This window comes from Taurulus bubalis, assembly GCF_910589615.1.
Source record: "Taurulus bubalis genome assembly, chromosome: 8".
NCBI lineage: Eukaryota > Metazoa > Chordata > Actinopteri > Perciformes > Cottidae > Taurulus > Taurulus bubalis.
In genome coordinates, this window is record NC_136596.1 from 24,063,448 (window position 1) to 24,089,101 (window position 25,654).

Genomic DNA, 25,654 nt, shown 5'->3' on the forward strand with positions numbered 1-25,654 from the left:
GTTTCTTTATTTGTGTCTAAAACAGGGCCACAGTTTTGCTGGACAATAAGACAAAATACTGCTTGATATTGGCAATATCGACATTTATATACTCATTACAGAGAGGTGTGGCGGAAAGACCGCATTGGTTGTAAGCTGGTGTTTATTTTTACATCCAAAACAAAAGCTGTCTCTCGAATTCAGGTATTTACGTCTTTGGATCGCTGCAAGAATAAATTCAAAGCTTCAAAATTGCCCATCAGAAACAATCATTTTTTCTACCCTTTAGTTTACCCAGTGAACATTTTCTTTGTGTAAATGCCTGCAGTTTTTCATTTTTTATTTAACTTAAGTTGCAAAAACAATGGCAGTCTAAGGCTATGAAAGAAACAAAAACAGAGTAGATTATTTTTTAAATGCCATGATGCCAATTCAATACAGACATGACAATAAATCTATAAATGGCTGTAGAAAACAGGACAACAATCCAATGCAACAACAACACCCATTATTACTGCACAGCACAGTAAACAACAATAGTGTCATTTATTCCTTTGTTGGTCTTATAAGAATAAGAATTCAAGTAGTTTTTATATTTTGTTCAGCTCAGAGATGTCGAACGAGACGGAAAACATTTATAATATGCCTTTTATTTTTTTTGGGGACTTATTGTGGAAGCACAATAAAAAGGTAAAAATGAAATCTAACTGTTTTTGGTAGGTGAGAAGAATCAGAGTGAGTCCTAAAATAATCAGACCACCAGTGTGGATAAATCTAAGTGACCACGCTCCAGAGTCATCTTTTATTTATTCTTTGGTGCATGTGTGGGCCACCTTGCCTTTGAAGCGATAACTAACTCCCTCCGTGGAGCCCTGTGCTGAATGATTATGGAAACCTGTCCAGCAAATCCATTAAAAACTGTTAGGAGTGGAGCCAAAGTAGAAACGTCTGCATGTCGTCAATTCTTCCCCAGAAAATGAACACAGCCTGACGTCGGGAGTTAATTACGCTCACAAATACTGATTAGAGCATCCTGGACCACGCATTGATTAAACCGTCCAGGGCAAAAAGATATCGATCGGATGGTTTTAGCCCCAAATATTGATTAGACCTCGTCTTGGATGACGAAGATGAGATTAATTACACAGTTTTCTCTCAACAAGTGCCGAAACCTTTAACTCTCAATACAGCGCCGTTAAATAATCGAGACGTAGAAAATAAGAATATGACGCTATTCGTTTTTTTTTTTGTAAAAAGTAACTTTAATCGTTTCACAACACTACAGAGACGATAGACACGTGTAGGAATGGAATTAAATTTGCTCACGCTCAAACCCGACCAGTGAAAACACAGACTGGTAAATGCCGATTGCGTCGCTGCTACCAGGCGCTGAAGTCTCCGAAGCTGCTCTTGCCTTTGGACTTCTTGGGCGCCACTCCGCTGGTGGACGGCCCGCTGTCGTCTTCAGCGACCGGACGTTTTCTAAAGGAAAAAAAGAAAAGAAAAGAAAGAGGAATATTATATCAGGGAGCGCTTTAAAATTATTTTCTTTTACCTTCCTTTTATTTCACATAAATGTTTTCCCTCTTTGTAAACTATGTTGTTCATGCCTTTGTATACAGCCCTCTTTTCCTTCAGATACAAACACGCGATTCATTATTGATCATCCGCTGGTTATGATGTTTGCCATTCCCTCCTGTATTTCTCTATTGATCAGAATCATCCTGGAAATAAAAACAAGCTGTACGGCACTTCTCAAACCCGTCTCCGGCCCTTACCGCTAACCTGGTTATATTACTGGTGTCGTGCACGTTTGTCTCCTTATTGATGTTCTTTTATTGCATATTTGCACTCTGCCAACTTTGCACTGTGACTGCTGCGCAATGAATCACGATAGATACGGTTAATCTTTTATCGAAATTTTCATTTAAATGAATGTCTGTTGGGTCTATCGATGGGGATTGAGCCAATGGCCGACTGATGAAAAGTATTGCAATATTTACTTGTATGCAGTTTTACAGACTGGGTGTCTGTGGCGACATTACGGGAGGGAAATAAATGCTGCGTCAGTTTTTATTAATTGTAAACCCACATAAATAATTTACAATACACACAATTGTGAAAACCCTGAAGCTCATGCATCAACAAAAAGCCCCCAGACTGTGAAATGATTATGTTTTCACCCGATTCAACAGGGACTGAAATCATAAAAGATTGCCACTATAATAAATGCACTTATGAAACAAATATTTTCTCCCCCCAAAAAAACAACAACCCTATTATTGGCCGCTGGAACACCCTACATGCCACTTTTACATGTAACTGTCAGACGGGCTGTTATTTGGGCGCATTAGTTCAGACATGCTCTGCATAAACCTAAATATGTGAACATGATGACGGAAGGATAAGATGAGTAATACAACACCATCACAGAGAGACAAATCAAGAGCATGATTACCTCTTCAAGCACATCTTTAGTTTAGCTGATGCACCTTCATTTTGCATAATGACATGTCATTTCAATATTGGCACAAAATGCTTCAGGGTTTGTGGAAAGTGTCTTAGATGTAACGTCTTTATTTATCTTTTCTCCTTACTGAAGAGATTCTATCCAAGTAAATGAATAAAACCCTTTGAGGGATTTAATGGGGCAAAGAGGCAAGGTCTTAAGGTTTCAATCCCTTTATCGTATTTCATATTTCTCTGAGATTATTTTGAACAGTAAATTTCAAGTAAAAGTGGAAGTTGTTCTAAATATTATGCCAACAATGCCCAAAATAATTGTCGTTAGATACAAACTAAAAGAAACTAACAAAAATGAAATATGTTGCAATAACGCATAAAAACAACTCAATATACCCAAACCCAGTGAAAATGGTCTGGATAATAAACCTAAATTATCCCTCTGAGGGAGATGGGTAATCTTCTACGTAATTGGAAACTTTGCACATTATGTTTCTGCTCGTTCTGTGTCGCTATATAATCGTGTTTTATCTTCCATTCCTTACGATCCTGTTCGTCGAGAGGCTCACAGAGGCCTGGTTAACTTTGTTCTTATCCAAATTCTGCCCGGAAAGTGGAATAAATATTCTTCCGTTTTGTGCTTTTTTTTGTGCGTGTGCGCGCATGTCCTTACTTCGTGGCAGGGTTGATGTATTTCCCCACACCCGCTTTGAAGGTTTTTGGCGCCTGCTCCTCCTTAGCCTTCTGCTGGGCGACGGTGGTCAGCTGCTTCTCCTCCTCATCCTTCTGCAGATCCTTTTCTCGCTCCGCCGCAATCTGAAAAACACGAGTCACATAAGTCCCGGACAGCTCCAGGCCAGCTCAGAGGACCTCTTGCTCCAGGTGGACCATCAAACAATGCCTATGGAAGGTAAAGTGCTGACCTCCAGCTTTAATTTTAAGGCATTAACTAGGCCCAGATTTTCCGGCTGCACAAATTATATATATATATATATAACAAAACAAAGGGCCTGTGTTCAGCGACAAGATGATATAAAAACTGAGACACAAAAAATTGCTGTACAAAAAATTTGTACTCAGATAGCTCTTTAATATCTCCTACTTTAAACCACCGCTGTGGGCAACATCTGAAAATCAATATCTATAAGGAAATATTGGACTTATAGGGGAGAACTATTTGCTTTGATTGTATTTTTATCTGGAGGCAGAAATGTCTTCTCCTTATTCTTACTGTACTTTGATGTTTGACCTTCACTGTGCAGAAATGGCTTCACACTTCAGATGTGCAGAGCCTCAACAATGAAGTGCGTCGCTGTGTAAATACGTCACACACTTCATTGTATGTAAAAAAGGAGCCGTCGTATCTTTAAGTCAGTATTGAACGTGTGTGCAGACAGACAGAGCGATACAGACCTGAGCGTCAGCTTCTTCGTACGGGTCCACGAACACAGTTGCCGTTATAATCTTGATCTCCGACTGTCAAACAGAAGAACCACTCAAATTAGATCTACCATGTGTCCTTGTGCTGGTTGCCATTAAATTATCTGTGATAAAGATATGACTCTCTGACACATCACATACAAATAATCTAGAAATAAAAAGCTTACAGGTTAAATACATGTCATTTTTTAGCTTTACAAATGGTTGCTTTTGTCACAAGTACTTTTACACAGAATGTGAATATTACACAATGAAATAGCAACGCAACTTTTTCCCCCCACAGAGTTTAAGCCTAATCAATTGGACCCTGGGTTTCAAAACTGAATAGACAAAGGAATAACAACATGAACTCTGAAAGAAAAGTATGCTCTGGAAAAGCAAAACTTTTATAAATATCTACAATGGCGTCACCATTTTGTGCAGGTTGTTAAGAAATGACCCATTAGATACAGAGATACGGAGCTGAAAGGAGGAGCATATTCAGAGTTTAACAATAGTATTATGTCCAGACTGTACGAATCTCATTCCACAGAATAGGTTTAAAAAGAATTAATGGGAAAACGAAGGTAACTTTGAGATTTCAAAAGGAGGGATGTTCAGGTATTGTGACGTTTTATTGCGAGGTATTGCGCACCAACTCGCATACATGGAGAACATTTTGGATGGAAGGGTCTAAAAGCTTCTTTTTTTGTATTACCCAAAAGCAGAAAACACACTTTTTACAGGAGAGAATTCAAAGTGTTGGAGACTGTGTGGGAGCAAGGATGCCAATCACTTGGATGTATTTTAAACGTTCATTAATAAGACTGGTCAGAGATGCACTGGAGGCTGTATTTAATACGGAAAAGTACCACACAGCATTTGTATTTAGGGAAAGTGGACTTTAGTTATGGGCACTCTGACGAATATGTATTTGGAGTTCTTCTGAAAAATAATGTAATTGTATACATTGCTTTTACAGCTTATTGAAAATTTAGAATAATGACGCAACACTTTGTAATTTACCCCATGAAAACCCTGTGACGCGATATTTCTACTCTCAAGCGTTTCAGAGTAAAATCTGGACCTTAAACATCACTAATTTCTACCTTTGGTTTGTCTGATATGGGATCGCTCTCCACGTTCTCCATGGCTGTGAGGGCCTCAAATCCACCAACAATCCTGCAAAAAGAAAAAAGAAAAAACACAAAATGTACTTCATGACAAGTCCTTCAAACATCTACGTGAGCGCAAAAGAGACTACAACGTTTTAGTTTTCACGTAATAAAAGCATATCCGTCAGCGGCTTGGGCATGTGTGCAGACCTCATTATATCCCTCAGACGACAGTGAACACGAGTTGCTGCAAAAAGAAAATGTTTATAGTCTTTGTTATCGGCACACTGGCCTCATGGTGTAAACACAGCACAGGGAAGATATAGAGTCTGTCAAATGGCGAGGGCCAAGAGGCGAATCCGTGAGCGACTCCCCTGCTGCCGAGCACTTTAGAGAAGTTGCTCTTCTAACTGCCGGGTCTTTATCCAGCTGCTCCTGGACGAAGAGGACACACAAACTGTACACCCACCAGCTAGCAGCGGATTCTTCTCAAGGCAAGCCACATGTGGAAGCTTCCACATGTTCAGTTGAACAGAGGTGCTCCCCCACACTCGTTTTTGTCTAAAAAACGCCCACCGTCAGCCTCTTTCTCATTCACTTGATCACTGAAGTGATCTGGCAATCGTTCCAAGCAGCTTCCAGATCGGTCAGAACCAAAATCAGTGTTTCCACAAAAAGCTTTCACTTGTAACTTATCACCATGATCACCTTGCGTTAAACTGGAAAATGGTGGTCTGCAATATGGATGGGAAAAAAATGCATTTCAGAAAAACCTTTCCTCTGTAGAAGAGTCCACAAATGTTAAGTATAGACAGGGTTAAGGGGACGGACACCGCCAGGCCCATTAAATGTGCAAAGACTAGCGTCTAGAAATAATAAAAAGATGGACGCGGAGGTTGAAGCAGGAGCTCTTTACGTGTGGGGACCACGTGAAGACTCCGTCAGCTAAAAGCCATCTGAATATTTTTAGACAGCAGCCAGAAAAGACAAGCCTTTACACACACACACACACACACACACACACACACACACACACACACACACACACACACACACACAACATGAGACTGAGAGCGAGGAGACAAGAAAGATAAAGAAGAAGAGAAAAAAAGCACAGCTACAAAAGAACATGTGGCAATGACCCGACCGTTGTGTAAATGGCCCTTAGTGTCCGTCAGGATCGTCACCTTTCAAAATCACCTGCCTTGTTAAAGAGATTAACAAAACGCAGTAAAAAAAAAAAAAAAAAAAAAAAGGTTTACCTTCCAAATACGGTGTGCTTCCTGTCGAGGTAGGTGCACGACCGGAACGTGATGAAGCTGAGAGAAAACAGAAACAAAGACATTAGTATAACACGTTAAAACACTTTAATGTTCAATCAATTAATATGTAAAAGTTATTATAAAGAAACAAGAACTCTCAAAAGGCGAGCTTTGCCTTTACAGGAGTCTGTTTACACAACTACTTTAGTTTTACTAAATGCACAGGAAACCCATCAAGAACAAGTATAAACAGCTCATTACAGGTTATTCTCACAAGAACCACGTGCAAACATTTATAAGCAGCTTTTGTTGACGACTAAGTCAAGAAATACATCACATAAATGCTACAGCTCCGGGGAACTTTCATTTTGTGTTGCTTTTGGCGGCCCCTGTGGACAAAGGCGGGAGTGTTAGAAAACCTCTCTTAACTGCAGCGGGGGTTCGACAGTCTGGTTCACGGACGAGTATTTAGAAGAACTCCATGAAAACAGACGATCATCTCGCTGCAGTCGAAAATGTAAAAACAAAATGTCCTACTCGCCTGTGGGGCCTCGGGCTAATAAAAAAACAAAAAAATAAAACACTGCTGACTATGTCTGGAACAGAAACGATGGTTCAAAGTTTAAGCTTTAAAATAAAAGATAAAAAAGACTTACAACTGGGACTTGTTGGTGTTTGGCCCAGAGTTTGCCATGCTGAGAACGCCCCGACCGGTATGAGACAGGTTCTGCTTAAACTCATCCTTGAACGGTTTCCCCCAGAAGGACTCGCCTCCTGGGAAGAGCGGAAAGTGGGAAAGATACAAAAGTAGACAGAGACACAACAAATTGTTTGAAAATATGAGAAAACATCTCTGCTGGAAAGTACTTATTGCTGCTGGGTTTCAGCACTTGACTTCCCTCCAAATCGTTAACGTGCAAGATTTTGCGGTTGAAGACGAGATGAGTCTCTATAAGTGACGCTCAAATATTTGTTAGGACTAACGACCATTTTGACCGGAAGACATTTTGACATGCGATAAGCAGGAAGACCACAGGTACGAAAACATTAACGATGGCTGCGTTCCATTGTGCTGTGCAGGTGACGGGGATCTGGTAACGTTTGCACTCTGACCTTTTCAGACAAAAAAAGACGCGACGTGGACGCGCCAACAGAATGCTGCAATACACACAAGCTGATGTAAACAATGCAGGTTACAGGCTTTGCAAATGTTTAACGAGGAAATAAATGTGTTTAACGTGGCCTCAAGGATGCAACGTGGTGGTTTAGAGAAAAAACGTCCACAAGGGAACCTTTAATGCACGGACATCCTCGTTAAGAAGGGAAGCGTTAAACTCTGGTTGGACGAACACCGCTGTCCTTAGGAGGAACTGCTTTTACATTACTGGTAGGAGAAGGACATTTTCTTTTAAAAAGAGGAAAATCCCAAACAAAAAACAAGTACACTTTGGGGGAGCGAAACCGAAAAAGATTGAGTTCATGTAGCTTTTCATTTTTCGCCCCAATGCACATCATTAAAATGTTTTTATTGCGACATACGATTAAAACGCAATAAAATGTATGAAGTTTGGAGAAAACCGACATGTATTTTCATCTCCGCCGGTACGATTGAAATCAAAACGCCGCACAGAAATAAGGCTATTTTCACCAGACCCGTTTGCCCTTGAACATGGAGCCATGTTGGGAGACCTCAGCTGTGAATCATTAATTCAGACCGACTCCCATCATTAAGAACCATCATGACGGGTGTACAGGAACACGCGCCGCAGGAGCTTATTGGCTCCCAACAGGAGGAGAGGATTTGTCGCCCCCGAGGTGTGGTTCACCGTCCTGCCAGCTGGTGTACGTCGCACGGAACGGTGTGTGTGTGTGTGTGTGTGTGTGTGCGCACACACATAAGAAGAAGAAAAAAAAAAAAAAAAAAGTACTGTATGTGCTGTGTGTGAAGCCAATCAAGCCCTTCAGAGGCTTTGTGCAGCCGTCAACTATGCCCGCCGACATCTTTGCATAATTTATCAACGCCTGACATTTTCGAGAACGACTGGGTCATAAATGACGGGCGGAGCGAGGGAGGAGGATGAGGAGGGAAATTAATTCTCACCGAAGAGTTGACCAATAAAATCAAGATGCATTCACAAAAAAATATATACACTACCATTCAAAAGTTTGGGGTCACTTAGAAATGTCCTTATTTTTCAAAAGAAAAGCACTGGGTTTTTTTTCAATGAAGATAACATTAAATTAATCAGAAATACACTATACATTGTTAATGCGGTAAATGACTATTCTAGGTGGAAACGTCTGGTTTTTAATGAAATATCTACATAGGTGTATAAAAGCCCATTTCCAGCAACTATCCCTCCAGTGTTCTAATGGTACATTGTGTTTGCTAATCGCATAGAAGACTAACGGATGATTAGAAAACCCTTGAAAACCCTTGTGCAATTATGTTAGCACAGCTTAAAACAGTTATGCTGGTGAGAAGCTTTACAACTGGCCTTCCTTTGAGCTGGTTGAGTATCTGGAGCATCACATTTGTGGGTTCCATTATACTCTCAAAATGGCCAGAAAAAGAGAACTTTCGTGTGAAACTCGGCAGTCTATTCTTGTTCTTAGAAATGAAGACTATTCCATGGCAGAAATTGCGAAGAAACTGAAAATGTGTCTGGGTAACAGTAGGAACTCGAACTTTGACCAGGAATATTAAAAAATCCTCCCCTGACTGACAGCTGCATTATTTGGGCATTTTACGTGAGCTCATTTTTTTTTTAGATTAAAATGAGGCTGCAACTGAATTTCCAGAGGAAAGTGTCAACGCTGCAGCGAGCAGTCTGCCGGATGTGAGAGAGGGATTCACTCAGGCTGTGCAGGCAATATTCCAAGGATTTTCTTGACACATGAATCTCATAAATTCAAGTGTTAAGAGGGTAGCACATCATGACTCAACGTCTGATTTTGCTACCTCTTATTCTCTGCAAAAAAACAACAAAAAAAACACTCAAATCATTGATTGTCTCCAAATGATGTGCTCTTTTCTTCCCCCGTCCAGTGTTCCTGCATCTGGTATTCATCACGATATGAGAGCAGACAGATTACCTCTTCAAAAAGAAGGCTATCAAAAGAAAAACGATTAAATGCGTCTCCCCTGCTTTGTTCTGCTCAAGTAATGAAGAAAAACACATACAGAATGAAAACAACAAAATGAGGGGAAAAAAATTCAAAAGAATGCTTTGGACCATTAGAACTTCTTGAACCGCAGAAACCTTCGTACCCGTGTTTTGATAATGATGAATCTCATTTGAAAAATGTTTTTTTCTTTTTAACGTGCCAGTTGATCCCATTAGCAGACAATCACCCTGCAAATGCCCATTAAAAGGGCATGAGACTGCAGAGGGGTGTGTGCATACACATACATTATAAAGAAAAGTGATAAGATAATTAAGGCAAGAATGCCCAAAGCAGCGGTGGAGCACTTGACTCCAAACGTAACTTTGCTCCCCACCCAAAAAAAAAGTGTCAATATTAATATCAACTACCAGGATGCTATTGGCCTAAACTGATGTGTAGCCTAAAGCTACCGTAAGATATTTTATTGAGTTTCCTTAAAACAAAATGCTTCGAGTGACTTTGAGGTTCTTTCCGGTAAACAGTCACATAGTGTTTATGGCTGAAGGGCTTTTATTGTGAAAGGTAAGAGCGGAAGAAGTGGATCTGGTCTGCATTGCCTTTGCCAAGGTTAAAAGGAGCCATAGAGTTTGTGACTTTGCTTTTTCACCTCGTTTATATAGACTTTATAGGTGTGTAAAGACCGTAAGTGTGCGTAGATTCAGTTTTTACCCCCCCTCAAAAAAAATTGGGTTTTAAGAAGAAATTTCCTCTTAAAACGGTTAATGAATGAGCCCCATTGTTCTTGTTGATGCACAAAATAACATGTGAGTAACTACAGCGTTGTGCAGGACTGTTAGAAGCAAAATCTTCAAAAGCCACTTTAAAGGTCTGTTCACGAGTCGTGTCCATCTGTCGTTCGGTCCGACTGAGGAGGAGAAATTCTGCACCTTCATAAATCCGTCACGGCGGACGCATTTTGCGTCGCGTTCGGAGACGCCCTCCGGAGACGCCCTCGGGCACAAAGGCTCGCTTTGTACTGCAAACTCTGAGAGCAGCACGGACGACACAGAGGCAGGAAATTAACCGCATGAGGCCATTAGCAGTCAATTACAGTGAGCGGCCTTTTAAAAAAACAAACAGGGAAAAACTACACCGAACGCTGGTCGTATTCACCCCGCACCCACACACACACACACACACACACACACACACACTTTTTCTTTCTGCGTCTGTGCTCCCATGTGCCTTCACAGACTATATTTAGCAACACTCTTGACTTGCATCTCAGTGGTTGAGAGCAGCATTTATGCAAAGCTTTTCCAAAAAAGGAACTATTAATAATTCAACAGAGACGTGGTGCGCAGTTCAAAATGTGCTTTAAGTGCGGCGTTAGTCGTACCTGTGCCGGTGCCAGTGGGGTCCCCTCCTTGAATCTGGAAACAAGCAGAATGTCTGTGAGGTTGGGTTGACGTGGCGGCTGCACCATAAAATAGTTGCTCCTGTCACTTAGAATAGAATAGTCTTTATTAACCGTACAGTATTTCCTGACGCACAGCCAACTTAAGAGGCATGTTCCTTGTAGTCGAGGTGACTGAAAACAGGCCGCTATTGTTCTTTGTTCAGGCTCAACTTTTCCTATTTTTGTTCATGTGGAGCGCTGCTCCGAGCATTTCTTTGGACCTCTTGCTTAAAAAGATACATTTGGGGGTTTCGACCACCGAGGAGAAGTTTGAAGACACAAGGAAAATGAACAATACTCACTTCTGTCAACAGGCTTTTTTAACTTTGTTAATTTTAAATTGTTTGTCTGACCACATGCTGCTGCAACACGGCTGCAGGCAACAACAACAAATGGATAAAGAAAAAAAAGAATTAAAGAAATACATGTGGAAAAATAATTAAACTCTACATTGGGGATACGGTTGAATTGTTATTCAAAATCGTAAGGTCTCAAAAATAATAGTGGTCTAGTTCTTTCACTTCCATGTCAAACTACATCAACTGTTGTTGTTTGTTTCAGCAAACATGAATCAAAGCTGATGAATGTCTTTATGTTCTCAGACTGAATGGAGACAGCAAGTTTAAAGAAACTGCAAGATTGCACTACAATGCGGAAACATTTGCATCATGACGTGTTGAACAATTCTTCTGCGTTTGAGCCTGAAGCACAGCAGCCTTGATGAGCCTCTCTCTTTTATTTATTTATCTAACTGTCACTTTTTTAAGTATCATCTCAGGATGTTCTGTACACTCTGTACAAGGGAGGGATGCTGCTCCCGTTAACAAACTGCTTTAAAAAAAAGAAAGTGTTTTTGTTTTTAAATGATTTCCTCCAAGGACACCTCCCCCATCCTTTCAGCTTTGGAGAATAAGTCGAAGCCGTAAGTGGCAGCGAAATTATGGATAAACAATTCGCAGCTTGCCACTGTGTCTGAAAACCACGGGATAGAATACAAAATAAAAAAGGTAAGGGTCCCCTTGAGACCAGATGTCCACTCAGAGACACTTTAATTATGAGAGAGGCTGCTCGGAAAATACAAAGACGAGCGGCTGATCAGAGGCGTGCGTTTCAAATTCTCAGTCTGGGTTCAGAAGATTCAGTCTGAAGAAAAAGATGAATTTTCTCACCTCTGAACCAGTGAACACGAAGAAGATAAAACTATATAAAAACATTGTGTTGGCATTGCATTTATATTTTGGGTTAAAGCTACAAAGTGACTACTTTTACACAGAAATGTGGAGGAAGATAACCCCACCCAAATCTAATTAAAAAAAACAAGATATTTTTTGTGACATTTTTTTTGTGACATTTTTTTTTTTTTTTTTCCATCAAATTTAATCAAATAATTTAATATAAAATGTCTTAGATGGGGCAATATCACAAGAAATAACTCTGATATTCTCTGAAATTCTAAAGTCATAAATTTGCAAGAATGATGTTTGCGCTTTGAAGGAAGCGAAGGTCCAGAAAGATACATAGAAGAGTTTCCATTCCTGTTCGTTCCGTTTCTTTATGAACATGATGCTGATATCAGTATGGATTGTACTTTATCCTCATGTTAGACATTATATTCCTTAATCGGTTATCAGATAAATCCGAAAGATCTCCGTTTCCGATGTCTCTCTGATGGACGAGGAGAAGGTCCTGAAAGACACCGATATGCCTTTTCTTTCATGTTCTTTCGGCATTCTAATCCGCCAAAATCCAACAATAAAAGCTCAAAGACGGCACTTTGTTTTGGTCGAAAAAGTCATTTTAGGTAAACTGGTGGATGTGTGGTGTGTTTTTTTATTTTATTTTTATCTGGTCAAAGTCCTTACCATGAAATTCCTGATGGACCTGTGGAAGACTGTCCCATCATAGTAGGCTTTTTTACACAGACGGATGAAATTCTCTCCAGCTTTGGGAACCTGGAGGAGAAAAAGCATGCAGATATTGTTCAGGAAAAGCACAGACAATAAAAATGATATCACGATAAAACAATATATCTGCTGCTCTATACGAGTGCCTTTGATAAAAAAATAAAAAAAAAACTCATATAGCAGTTTAACATTGTTTTCCCCAGTGATGCATACAATACAGTCATAACAAGCTAACAAGGATGCAGAGAAGTTGAGGTATATTGATTTATTTAACATGGTTGGTCTTTCTGACTGTTTTAAAGGGGACATATCATGCTCACTTATGGTTCATACTTGTACTTTGAGTCTCTGCTAGACCAGGTTTACATGCTTCAATGAATATACCTGTATTCACATGGTCTGAAATGCTCTGTTTAAGCACCCGTCTCTTTAAGAAAGAAAAAAATCTACCACAGGAATAAATGTGGGATAAACAAGGCCACATTAAGGCGAGAGGCGTTAATATCCCGACATTTCTTCATACCCAGTACAGTCTCGCTCATATAGTTTACAGGAATCTACTGCATATTAAACCCCTGCAAATATATCAGGAAATGCATTGATAAACTACAGGCTGGTGCCGATTTGTAGTTCAACTGATGACTCATCATCATCATCATCATCATCATCTCATATTTCACACAGAGCTGCATAAAAAGATGCAAATCTCAGAAGACATTGGACAGCGACACAAGCCGGTCGCATTTCAACTTCCAGGGAGAGCTGACAGCTTCGCATTCACATAAAACAAAACAAAAAAAGTCATACTTTTGTAACTCTGTGTGACCTGTGCGCACGCGCACGCGCACGCGCACGCGCACGCGCACGCGCACGCACACGCATTGCCGGAGGCAGCCTCACGTATCTATATAGCTAGAGGCCGGGCTTAGCAGGCTGTACTTCAACAACAGACGTGTTTTTTTCCTTCTAGCTGAAGGTGCATTCTGGGTCATAAGAAAATATTGACTGACTGGCACTGTGTGAAACAAACCGGTATTTGTGCCCGAAGCCGGAGGCGTGGCTTTGACAATGACGCCAGTCAGGTCTACTGTTATTAGCATCAATAGCCACGAGGAACACTTCTCTCCCTCTGTGTGTGTCTGTGTGCGTCTGTGTGCGTGAGAAACTAACTTTTCCCCCCCTTGGCAACGTTGGTGGATGTTTCCTAGAATCACCAGATGCCTTTCGTGAAAAGCCTATTTTTATTCATTGGCCTTTTGCTGCTGTGCGACGGGTTTGTCTGAGCTTCCCCGGTATTATTTCCCGCCACGTCTCAATTTTGCTGTCGGGGTTCAACGCTCTGCCTCACTCAACCCATCCCCCTTATAAATCCCAGATTTTCAAAGCACTTCAGTACAAAGAGGCTTATTGTTTTTAAACCACTAGACGAAAGAAATGGATCCAAATGGATCTTTTAACAGTTTGAGACATGAAATGGAATTTGTTTTGCAACGGAAAAGAAGATGTAAAAACATCTAAAAATGGCACAGAAATTACTTGGACATGAATTTATAAAATGCATGCATGCATGCATGTCAAAATATACAAGCTTCGTCTTCTGCTTTCATCTGAATCCTTTAAAAAAAAAAGAATTGGCCAGAATCTTCCCCGTCAGAGATCTCTATCCCTGTAGTGGTTGTTAATGGAGCGCGTCTGCATGCTTCTTTGGTGTCATATTCAGACACATGTCGAGGTGCCTAAAATTGTCAGCGTGGAAACAATGTTTGCTGATGCAGAACGTCAAAAAAAATTCCCAATTTACATATGCTTGCTGGCTCCTGTATTTCCCCCGGCAGTCAAACTCAAAGATAAGACCGTGAGGGAAAGAAAACCTATTACAATAATTCCACTAATCTTCCATTTTCTGCCAGAACTGTGTGCATTTAACGAGTTTCCTAATAGACCGTTTAGTTATTTTTCACCCAAATGTATCATTAGACCATCTAAAGAATACTGCACAAGGTAATGATTATAAAATATGTATGAATGTGAACTTGTTTTTATATTATTTAGGTAGCTCTTTTGGTCTCTTCCCCTCTCCCTGCATGTCAATTTACAATTTGTATAATCGGTTATTTTGATTCACACTCAAAGAAAATAATTGGAACATCTTTAGTTGGATTTAGAAATCGCATTGGTTGACTAAAAATGTAATTTTAGACAGTCATCCTGTTCTAGCCCACTCAGGTAAAGCTATCGACCGTGACTAACGTCATCCCCCCTCCTCACAACGAGGGCAGGAACGACTAAAAAACACCCAAAGCAAATGGAGCAAACTCAACGGGACGGTGGGTTTCTGGATTCGTGTGACAGAGAGTGTATGTGACAGTGAAGCGGCACTCATTAATTCATAAACAGCAGGCCACGAATAGAGCTGCAATCTTGTGTGGAAACCACTGGGGAGGAGGAGGAGGACGAGGGGAGGAGGACGAGGGGCACAGAGGGCAGGTTGTCTAACCGCTGCAACTTTCCCCCTCATTATCCTGATTCGACAGCGCAGAAGCCAATGAAAACCAAGTTGCATGAAGAAGCGCCTGGTTACCGAGGCAGAAATGCATTCCTGCAACTCAAACCTGGACTTCAAAAAATTAAAAAAGGAGGCACAAATTTTTTTTTTTGGCAACCTGAGGTCTTAGGACCTCCGACTCTGCAAGAGTTTGGATGAGTCACCCCAAACACTATTTAACCAGCTGCTCCTAACCTAAGTATAAACCAGTACATTAAAATCAGCATTGAGGCCAGAATCTGAGCCTCAGTGTCAAAAACACCAGGTCTCATTCATAAAACTATATATTTTACTGGTCAGGTTTGCTAATCTCAAACATCTACAACATATTTGTCAATACAAATGATATCAGCTTCTAATGCTGCGCTCACACCTTTTTCGCCTGAGTTTACTCGCTCGACTTTATGTGGTTAATTCGCGCCAGTCGCGGCGGAAAGGGGGCGCGGCTTATCTCCGTAAAAATAGATTTCCGCCAGAGGAACATTTCAACTCTTGTGAATGAGGCACATTTTTCGCAATTCGCGTCATTCGCGCCGCCCCCAGAAATGTGCATTGTTTGCAACCATTCTGTGCATTGACTTTGCATGCAATCTACTCGCAACGCTTTTGGTGTGAACGCAGCACAAGGCTTGAAAGAAATACTACTTTTCTAACCTCCTTCCAACACTATATATAGACCTGACGGGTGATTTTCAAAAGAACTGCAAAGGCTCCGTCTTCTCCGTAACGAGGGACGTTGTGTTGAGTTTCTTTTTACATCTTCTCTCGAGTTGGGGAGACACATTATATTTGCTATTTTGACAAGTAAAATTGTTCTATCTTTAGGCGTGAAAAAACACATCTTAATTTTGATTAAAAAAAAACAACAACGAACTGAGAAGAGGGGATACATAAATAAACCAGTGAAGTTCAGAGTCACAGCTACAGAAACACTCCCTCCTGCCTTAAACCAACGGCTTTTGGTTTCCGATCTTCTTTGATGACACGTGATCGATCGAGTCATCTCCACGACGTTTAATCAGCAAATTTACATAATCAAACGGTCATAATCCTAATATATTTTCACAATCCCATTTGCGCTTATATTTCATAAATCGAATATAATTAACATTTATATTCGACTTTTTTTTTAATCTAATGCGGGACACATAGAAAATAAGGCTCCGGCAACTTTTCCACCTCGATACAACAAAAAAGGGTTATGTCGTGTGTGTGTGTGTGTGTGTGTGTGTGTTTACCTTATCACAGTGCAACTCAACGTTCAGGTCCCCCTTGTTTGTGTGCAGGCGGACGTAGCCCTTCTTCTTCACATAGCGGTAACGCACAGTGTCGTCCGCGATGGCTTCTACGAGATAAAAAAAATAAACACAAATTCAGCTTTTTTTTTTTATATGGCCTTAATTTGAAGAACTATCGTGAGACTTTGATTGTTTGAGAGTCTCCGCTGGATGTTGCTGCCAGTAAGATGTCTAACCTTTAAAATCCTCAGCAGAGCAGGTTGTTATTTAGCTTTATGCAAGTTTTATTTTCCTATTAACCATCTTTAAATCCAAATAGCTTTGTTTTTAATTACTGTTGTTACAGTGCTAAAAAAAAAAAAAAAAAAAAGTACCTCATATCAAGACTTGGCTACTTAAATAGAAATCCTTTCCCGCATTCAACACTACAACCCACATTGCAATATATATAAATAAACACCATATAAAGACAACACGGCTCTGTACTCTTCGACTCGGCACACATCCATAAAAATATAAGATATTTCTGAAACCTGAACTGGGTCACTAAATCCAAACATCGCCCTCTTCTTTCAGTAGTTTGCTGAACCTCCTAAACAGTTGCGTAAGAGCAGAGCCCTCCCCAGAGGCTGGCGGGAGAAGACGGCAGCTACTTTCGTCCGTGTGCGATCATGAAGCCGCACGTTTGATAGCAAAAGAGCAGGCGTGACTACGGCCGGCCTATTCCCCCGGACCGACAACGAGTAAAGCAGCTGCAGAAAGAAGCGGTGAACGCTTCCGTCTGCTGGGAATATGGATGTTTTTACTTGAGTTTGTGTGTGAGATCAATGTTTACTTGCCTGCTACTTGTATTGTTGCAGGGGTCATGGCCGTGGATGTGAAGGAGGCGGAAACTCTGCCTGTAGAGTAGTGGGCCTGAAGGAAAAAGAGACAGAAATAACAGCTTTTATGTCACATTTACTGCTTTTTAAAAACACTATTTCACCCGTTAACGGATACTTTTATGATGTCAGGTCTGTCTTCAGAAGTTGTTGAACGTGTGGATGTTCGTCAGGTGTTCCGAAAGGCAGAAATCTTATCGCCATCAGCAGAAGTCAGATTAGAGCCAACTCGATATCAGATTCTATATCGGAGGATAACTAAGGATTCAAGATAACTAAATCAAATTAAAAAAGCGAGCTCATCACTGCGTCACGACGACATCATGTCCAGTGTGTGTGTGTGTGTGTGTGTGTGTGTCTGTCTGTCTTTGGGAAAGGAGATAAAGCGGAAAGAAACAGAAATAATTTAAGAGGCTCTGGATTATTTACGCGATCATGTAAAATGAGTATCATTTCTGCCATTATGTGCACATGATGTTCATCGTTTACTATCATTGTTGTTATTGTTGCATCTTATGCTTGTTCAGCACTTTGGTCAACTGTGTTTTTTTTATAAAATAGATTTTGATTCGAGGTGTGTTTATTGATATATCAATATTGCCTTTTTATTTATATCAAATTCATCGTCAATAGTCAGATCAATTGACGATGACGAGAAATACAATCAAACTCTGCAGATATTTAAGAATTGTATTTAATGTTGCTTGACCAATTTTTATTTTTTTTTAAAGAACCTAACCGAAGGTTCACAGGAGCTTTCAAACGCATCTCATGGTCGTCTTCAGTGGCTGGAGTTTGATCAGTTCCCGTCATGTGATCTACGTTGAAAACATGGTCTTCTACTGTGTGAGGTGAGATGTGCTTGGAAGCTCTCATCAAAGCCAGTAAGGTGACCCCGAGTTAGGACTGATGGTTTTCGGCGTTTTAGTGTCTGCGTAGTTTAGTAGATTAGTCGAAAAGTCAAACAAAAATGCAAACCACTGACCGGATTCAACTTCTCGTGTGAGAATGTGCTGCTTTTCATCACTACAAACCGATTATCTTTTTTTTTTTTCTCAACCCAACGCCTGCACTCTGCTACGATTCTGCTATTTCAATACATTTTATAAATAGATTTGTAAATGGATGAATGAATTCTAAAAAATAAAACCACATGCAGCCCTTGTTGGTACATTTATCAGATCAGGTTCTCTGCTCAGAGGCACTTCAACAGGACCTCCACATACTCGGCTGGTGCCCACATTCACGCTAAGTGGTTCATCCATCGTCAACATTTTTTTTTTGTTACATAGTTTTCAGACGAGAACCTCAAAAAGCGCCACACTGGGTGGTCTTTTTCCCGCTGCAGTTTTCTGGGTTAACCCCTCGGGAAGACCGTCTACGATGACTGGATGCTTATGTGGAAGTAATCAAGACAGCCTGTAGTGACGGCACACGCCAACTTGTAGAGTCATACCATCTCAGAAGGAGATGCTTTCAGGCTCTGTGGCCTTGAATTACAGTAGAATAGCTGGACAGTAATAAAAAGGCATCCAGAAATACCACTAACAATGCGGTGAGATTAGAGGACTCAATGGAGGGAAATGAAAGCGGAGACGTGAAGATGGATTTTAAAAGCTTGCGTCTACTCCACGGTCCTGGTTTAGCATTCTTCTGCTCTAGTTCCTGTGAAGGCGCATGAAAGCCCAGACTTCTTTTTACCTTGTGTGCTCCGTCTGACCTACATTCCCCGTTTCTATCAGATGCTGCCAGAGCATCACCTCGACTATGAACTCGAGACAGAGAGCAGCAGAGGAACATCTCTGGCGTTTAAAAAAAAAAAGAAAAAAAAAGCCAGACGCGGTGCAGCAGCGAAGGAGAGCTGATAAGAATCGCTGATGCGGTTTAATATGAATCAGACTGCATCCTCCCTGGTTATTCAAGGACACAGTCGCGGTGGTCGCAGATGACCTTTTTTTGTTGCACATCTGTTTGTTTCCCTGCAGTTAAACCTGAACGATGACGACAGAGAGCAGACATGCGAGGAGATTACAGATAGTATCCAGAAGGGATTTTAAAATAAAGAATATAAACTTGCTACATATTCAAAAGAGGCCTTTGTTTATTTAATTTCTCCCTCCGGTTAATGTTTCACACCTTGACATGTTCTTACTGCCCAAGTCTTACATATATTGACTTCGGCTCCTGTAAGGTAAGATGTGAAGCATCATTCATCTTCCTCACAGCACTGAGCTGTTCTTTGTTCCGTTTCTGGATGCAGTTGTTTGTCAGACTGTCGATGTATTACTGTGTGTTTGGCTCCCTCGTGTGTACAATGTGGAAATGACACGTCTTCACCAAACGCCCTTTTGAAACGCTGCAGGAGCACAACTGAAGAATTAAATGAAATTAAATCATGTCTTTAACAAAAAAAAAAAAAAAGCCGACAGACTTCCAAATTAAAAAACAAATACAGCGTGTGCTCTTTTAAAGTATGTATAGTTGCACACAGTATTCTTTAAGCACTTCAATTCCCTTCTTGCTGAAATGTACAATAAAAAATAACCTTGACTTCCATGTATACATTTTCCTTATTTGTAAACTAAGCTTTGCATCAGTAATATGTTAATACCACTTTTACTTGTATGTATTATTATTATTATTCTATTAATTTTTTGCAAGTATATTTACTTTTATACTTCTCTTTTAAATCTATTTTATTCATGCACAGATGGAAATGTTCATACATCTCACGTATTGTAATTGCAGTGTAAATTCAGCATCTTTCATTTAAACAAATCTTTACGAGAATGATCTTCTATGCCGTCCTAAAATAGTCCTAAAATAAAGCAATGGATTTAATCATAACTGCTGCTAAAATAGCACGTTAACATCTCCACGACCAACGAAAGATGGAGAGTTCCAGGGAAAGCCACGTAGACCAGATTGTTTTGTCATGAATAAAATAAAATAATTATTTATCAGAGACTGAACTTGGTCCTCCACTTAAGCGGAAACTTGTGGTTCTTCAGTAAACATGAGATTAAAGCCTCAAAGTTCAGACTTTGTTGCCTCCTATTTTCTTCCAGACACGTATTAATTAGACATCCATTTAAATGCTAAGTATCCAAGTCAATAAACAGCCAAGTTTAAGCAATGTGCATCTTGCAGACTGGGGAATCGAACCATGATAAACTCTGGCAACCTTGTAAGGTTTCCTTCTACCACATACACAACTTCCATTACCAGAAGGGGATTTTTAGATATCAAAGACTATTTTCTTTATGGTCTCTACCGTGAGGGAATAAAACAGAACAGAATAAAACATGAGCCTGGAATAATGAGAGGCCTACTTCACTTTTCTTTTCATATCCCTCGCTCATTCTCTTGAAAGACTACTGCAGTTTTACATAAAGTCAGCATCGGGGTGTTTTTGCTTACAGCGTTCAGCTTGTCCGTCTTCTTGACTGCCGACTCCTTGTTGGTGGAAGCCAGGAGCGCATCCCCCTTGTAGTCTTTGTACAGCTCAGCTAAGGTCTCCCTGGTCTCCATGTTTGTGGTCTTTAAGTGGTACGACGGGTGCAACTTGGCCTTTTCCTCATCTGAACCGAACCAGAGAAACGAGGGCAAGAGGAAGGAAGCGGTTTAAACAAGTTCAACCATAGTTGATTAGAATTTGACAAAAGGCAGCCCCCCTCCCCCCAAATTACAAATAGTTAATTAACACATAACCCACCAGGATCCAACACCTTCAGGTTGTTTTTTACGTGGAAGAAGTTGGAAACATTGAATTTATCCAGGTGTGTGGGGTCCTGCAAAGACAAAACACCCCCAGGAATTTATGAAAAGGTTCATTTTCCATAAATGATGCGCTTTCAACTTTTGCAAACCAGAACAAAGCAACAACCCACCTGAAGTACGATGATATCCTTCCTGGCGAAGGGCACGTCGGTCAGCAGATCTTTGAAACTTTTGGTCTTGATGTTGAGTTGCTCAACAGCCTGAGTGGAAACAGAAATATATAAGAAAACAAAAGCCTCTCTTGGCACACACTAATTTAATCATTTCCTCGATTATAATTGTGGCTCAATTGAAATATGACAATACTTTCTGCTCGTTTAGTTGTGATGGTGTGTCTGCAGCGACCACTGCTGTACCGTGTGATTGAATGAATACAAACCCACAAGTTGTGCTAACTCTCCGTTCAGACGGAGGGGCGTTAAAAAACAAACTTCCTTCAATTTCAAAAACATGCTGCGATAAATGCAGGCAATCGCCTAGAAGTCAACATATAAGACACTTCATACAATCTTGCTAAAAACACACCGTCCAAAACACCAAAAAGTTGGCTCTATTGTCTGTTGGCCGCTTAAGAGTAGTGAGTGAGGAATCAGCAGGGAATAAAAAGGTGTTACGATAAAGTGTGAGCCACCGTAACCACGAGAAGGCCTTGAGCATGAAGCCATAACTGGACACCCCGAAAATAAAATGCAATTTTCTGCAACACGAGATTAGCCGTGGACAGCAATAAGGGTGCACGCCGCTCATTTACAGACACAAAAATGCCAGCAATCTCATGATCCTCCTGGTGGAGATTTTTTTTTAAAAGGCGGAGTGTATGTGGTCAAATTGATCCTCCGTTTGCTTGGAGAAACATTGTTTTGTAAGAAACCAATTTAGTGTGATGGAAGGCAGCGTCTTGTGAGACCATGTGGGCCGAGCATCTGCACTATATCACTCTGAACCCGATCAATAACATCTGTGTGCGTACGTGTGAGTGTGTGTGAATTTGCAGACATTGATCTGTGTTACAGAAGTATGTGTGAGGACCAAATGCAGGGAAAGTGTGCAAGTTCACCAACCTCATTAGAAAATACGTTGCCGGTGCCCTTGATGGCAACGAAGTGAGAATTATTTGTGAAGATGTTGTACAGAACGGGGCAGTGATACTTTCCTGGAAGAAAATGAAAAGATAATGAGAAGCAAGCAATCTGAAAACTTGCTTGCTGAGTTATAGCACCTCTCTCCCATCATCTCCCTCCACTTGCTTTAATTTGCTCTTATCCCCTCAAAAAGATTACCCTTTAACACTCCTTAAGTCAACTTTTCCAGCCACTCTTACACACAACAGTGCAGTAAGATCAACACAGCTTTGACCTTTTAATTCCAAACTACTGGCTGATTTTGGTGATTAGAATGAATCAGGAAACTGACGCTGTAATGACTCACTAGTTTCTACAGTTATCTTTTCAGGATAAGATTGAAATGAACACATGCATATTTATTTACCATCGTTGTTCTTGGCAAAGTTAAGTTTGATCAGGGACTTCGCCTCCAGTTTCTGTGAGAAAGAAGGACAAACTTAGTGTGCAATCATAAAGATAATGTGACCAAAAATGAATTTAAGAAAAAAGAAAACCCCCAATATATTATATTCAGCTTTTCAAGAATCAATACATAACCGAACCGTTTGACGACTGCGCTCCAAAGAACCCTGAATTATAGTAACTCATATTAAATACGTGTGGTAAATATTAAGTTGTGTGGCCTCGAAAACTAGTGTATCTTTTAGATTTTTTGTTTAAGATGAATTACTCAAACAATGAGTTTTAAGTGGTGGAAAACCACCCCTTAAAATGTGGCTGTGCATCCTGGTACATGTAGGCACAGCTCCGCAAGCAGATCTCCGGGTTAATATATCACGCACAGAGGAGTTTATTGCTTCAATCGACTACAGTTATCATCAACTCGTTTGGGACACGTACATAAATACTGTAGGTGGCACATTTTTCCCTTTAACCAAGTTGTGGATGCTTATTTCTCAGTTCAAATGATTAATTGTTTCAGCACTACTCCCAGGTAGCATTAAGGGAGAGGGGAGGGCTGAACGAGCATTTCTTCTGCATAGGAAGACCTGCCCAAGACAAGTAGCTCGTAGCTAAATCTACAATGCATTTCTTCTCTTTGTATGAGAGGAATGTTTTTTGTTGTTCACTATCATAGAAGTTCTAAACTAAAAACGAAAATATGAAGATTATTATTCAAACCATCGTGCCGTTTGCTCACCTCTCCGGAGATTGGATTGGTGCCATACCTCTTGATCCATGGCATAATGCTCCTGAAACACAAGGTACAAAGGAAGGAATCTTTATTTAAGGTCCAAATATAGCATCACAACACATTTGAGCTTGGTAGTGTTTGCAACAACAAACATCCGTTATACTCATCTCATATTTGGCCTAAAGTTGAGCTGACAGATATATCAACCAACAACTATAACAACCCTGTAGGACACTGTTGGACATGACTATTGGAATCATCTACTTACAGCAGGTCAAAGACGACTCCCTCATCAGTACAGACAGGATACTCAAACGGCTGCAGGGACAAGCTGAAATGTTTCAGACAAAACACGTGTCAAACAATTGCTCAGCAAAACTACATGTCCAGTCAGATTCTCATACGTGTCTCCATCTATTCAACATATTGCTGTCTTGTCTCTTCCACTACTGGTGGAACAGCACGGAGCGATTTTTTGTTATTGGTCTAAAAGCTAACTTGTATCTCTTCATACCTGCAGTGGTCAAAGGGAAGCCGTCTGAAGTCTGCTTGTGGGATTTCTGAAAAGCAAAACAATATAAAATACTTTTATGCTTTTACTTAAGTAAGATTTTGAATGCAGAACTTGTACTTGCAAGTACTGTAAACTTCTACTCAAGTCAAATATCTGAGTACTTATTTCAGTACGAGGTAAGAGTATACAGTCAATCAAAAAAATAATATATATATATATATATATATATATATATATATATATATATAAATAAATAAGTAACGGTATTAAGACAACACGTGTACGATACCCTCATAACTAACATAACTAACTACTGGCTTTTGTTTCAACCAGATCACGTTGCAATTTAAATTAGAGATTTATAAAATACAACTCACCTGATCGCTTCCCTCCATAAAACTGTGTGTACTCTGAACATGTGATGTACCTGGAAGGTGGGAAAAAAATAAATAAGAGGAAAGACAAGTAAGTGACCTTAAATCAAGTTAAACCTAAAGTAATGATATAAATAGATGTAAATTAACCAGCTAGCTCGTTAGCAACACTGCTAGCTAGCTAAGCTAAGCTAACAACAACAACAAGCACGCGGTGAGTGGTCCAGGGCAACAGCTACACTCACATTTTGTCCTTTTGGTGCTGTCGTTTCCCCATTTTGGCTGTTTGTGTGGATCTGACAGATTATTGAGGTAAAAAACGACGGACCTTAACGTCAACAACACACCACCCGTTGGCCTTGTGGTCACTTCCTGTTTACGTTCTTTACGTCACCTTCATTTACGGCATATGACTTATAATAGCAGCTCTCTGCTGCCTCCTGCTGTAATATCGGGTAAACAACATTTGTTTTTCTCTCGTTGGGCCTGTTTTTTATTAGCAAACCCAAAATGTCTTACAAGGACCCCTACTGCAACTTCTGCACATATCTTAACATATTCATGACTAATGTTTATTGTATATATTACCATTTATTCTGTATATTTCTCGAGCCTTTACTACTTTTGCACTTCTGACAATATTCCAAACTGCCTCTTGTTGCTTCAATACTTACCAGGACAATACAGTTGAATTGAATCTAATTGATCCCAACTCCTTTAAGCTGAAACATGTCCATATACTCCAAATAGTCTGGAACAACAGAGTCCTCTTGTCTTCTTGCCTTGCCTTTGTTTTTCATTTCATGCATTCTACTAAAAAGATCCTTTAAATTAATACATTTATCAATTTCCCATCACATTTCTTTAAAAAGCAAAACTCAAAACACATGTTCAGCCCTGGTCTAATTAATGCTCTTTTGATAGTTTTTCCTGAAACTGAGCCTCAGAGTTTCATCTCCAGCAAAACCCCCAAAACGTTATTAGTGCCTGCACATTAACTCCATCTTCCCAGGATCAGCTCTGTCTTAATCATAAAAACAACACCGTTTGAATACCTCATTAATCCACTGTGAAAACTGAAGTTTTTATCTGATTTTTTAAATGTTGTCTTCGATCATCTGACATTCATACACGTATTTGTCTCGTTTTCTTGTTCATCTTTAAGTGTACACATTACCCTGAAAACAGCTGTAGTATTTATTAATATATCTTTATTATAGCAAATAAAGGTATTCAAATCAAATGGAAATATATAAAAACAAATGTCATGATGATTAAATATGAAATATCATCCTCTACACTGGGGGTATAGTAAATCCTTTAAATCTGGTTTCAATGTTAAAATGTCTATTAT

At 40.1% G+C, this 25,654-nt stretch overlaps 1 protein-coding gene across 1 annotated transcript; it reads right to left on the minus strand.

Annotated features, from left to right (window-relative positions):
* On the minus strand, nucleotides 1-24,673 carry ppil2 (peptidylprolyl isomerase (cyclophilin)-like 2). The gene is made up of 20 exons (XM_079221825.1): nucleotides 24,546-24,673; nucleotides 24,304-24,353; nucleotides 23,927-23,972; nucleotides 23,681-23,743; nucleotides 23,419-23,470; nucleotides 22,642-22,693; nucleotides 22,215-22,306; nucleotides 21,264-21,353; nucleotides 21,089-21,164; nucleotides 20,794-20,954; nucleotides 17,332-17,407; nucleotides 16,493-16,599; nucleotides 12,668-12,757; nucleotides 10,746-10,779; nucleotides 6,895-7,012; nucleotides 6,239-6,295; nucleotides 4,971-5,043; nucleotides 3,856-3,918; nucleotides 3,116-3,258; nucleotides 1-1,461 (listed from the first exon to the last, which is right to left on the minus strand). The coding sequence occupies exons 1-20, from the start codon at nucleotides 24,575-24,577 to the stop codon at nucleotides 1,359-1,361; spliced, it is 1,578 nt and encodes a 525-aa protein (XP_079077951.1). The 5' UTR covers nucleotides 24,578-24,673; the 3' UTR covers nucleotides 1-1,358.
* Nucleotides 24,674-25,654: the final 981 nt, after the last annotated feature.

Excerpts from the sequence above, each read along its gene's own strand:
- ppil2 (XM_079221825.1), bottom strand. The coding sequence starts at position 24,577 with ATGGGGAAACGACAGCACCAAAAGGACAAAAT. Across the intron at positions 20,955-21,088 it reads CCTGAAGGTGTTGGATCCTG|ATGAGGAAAAGGCCAAGTTG; the intron begins GTGGGTTATGTG and ends GGTTCGGTTCAG. Across the intron at positions 17,408-20,793 it reads AGACGGACAAGCTGAACGCT|GCCCACTACTCTACAGGCAG; the intron begins GTAAGCAAAAAC and ends TTTTTCCTTCAG.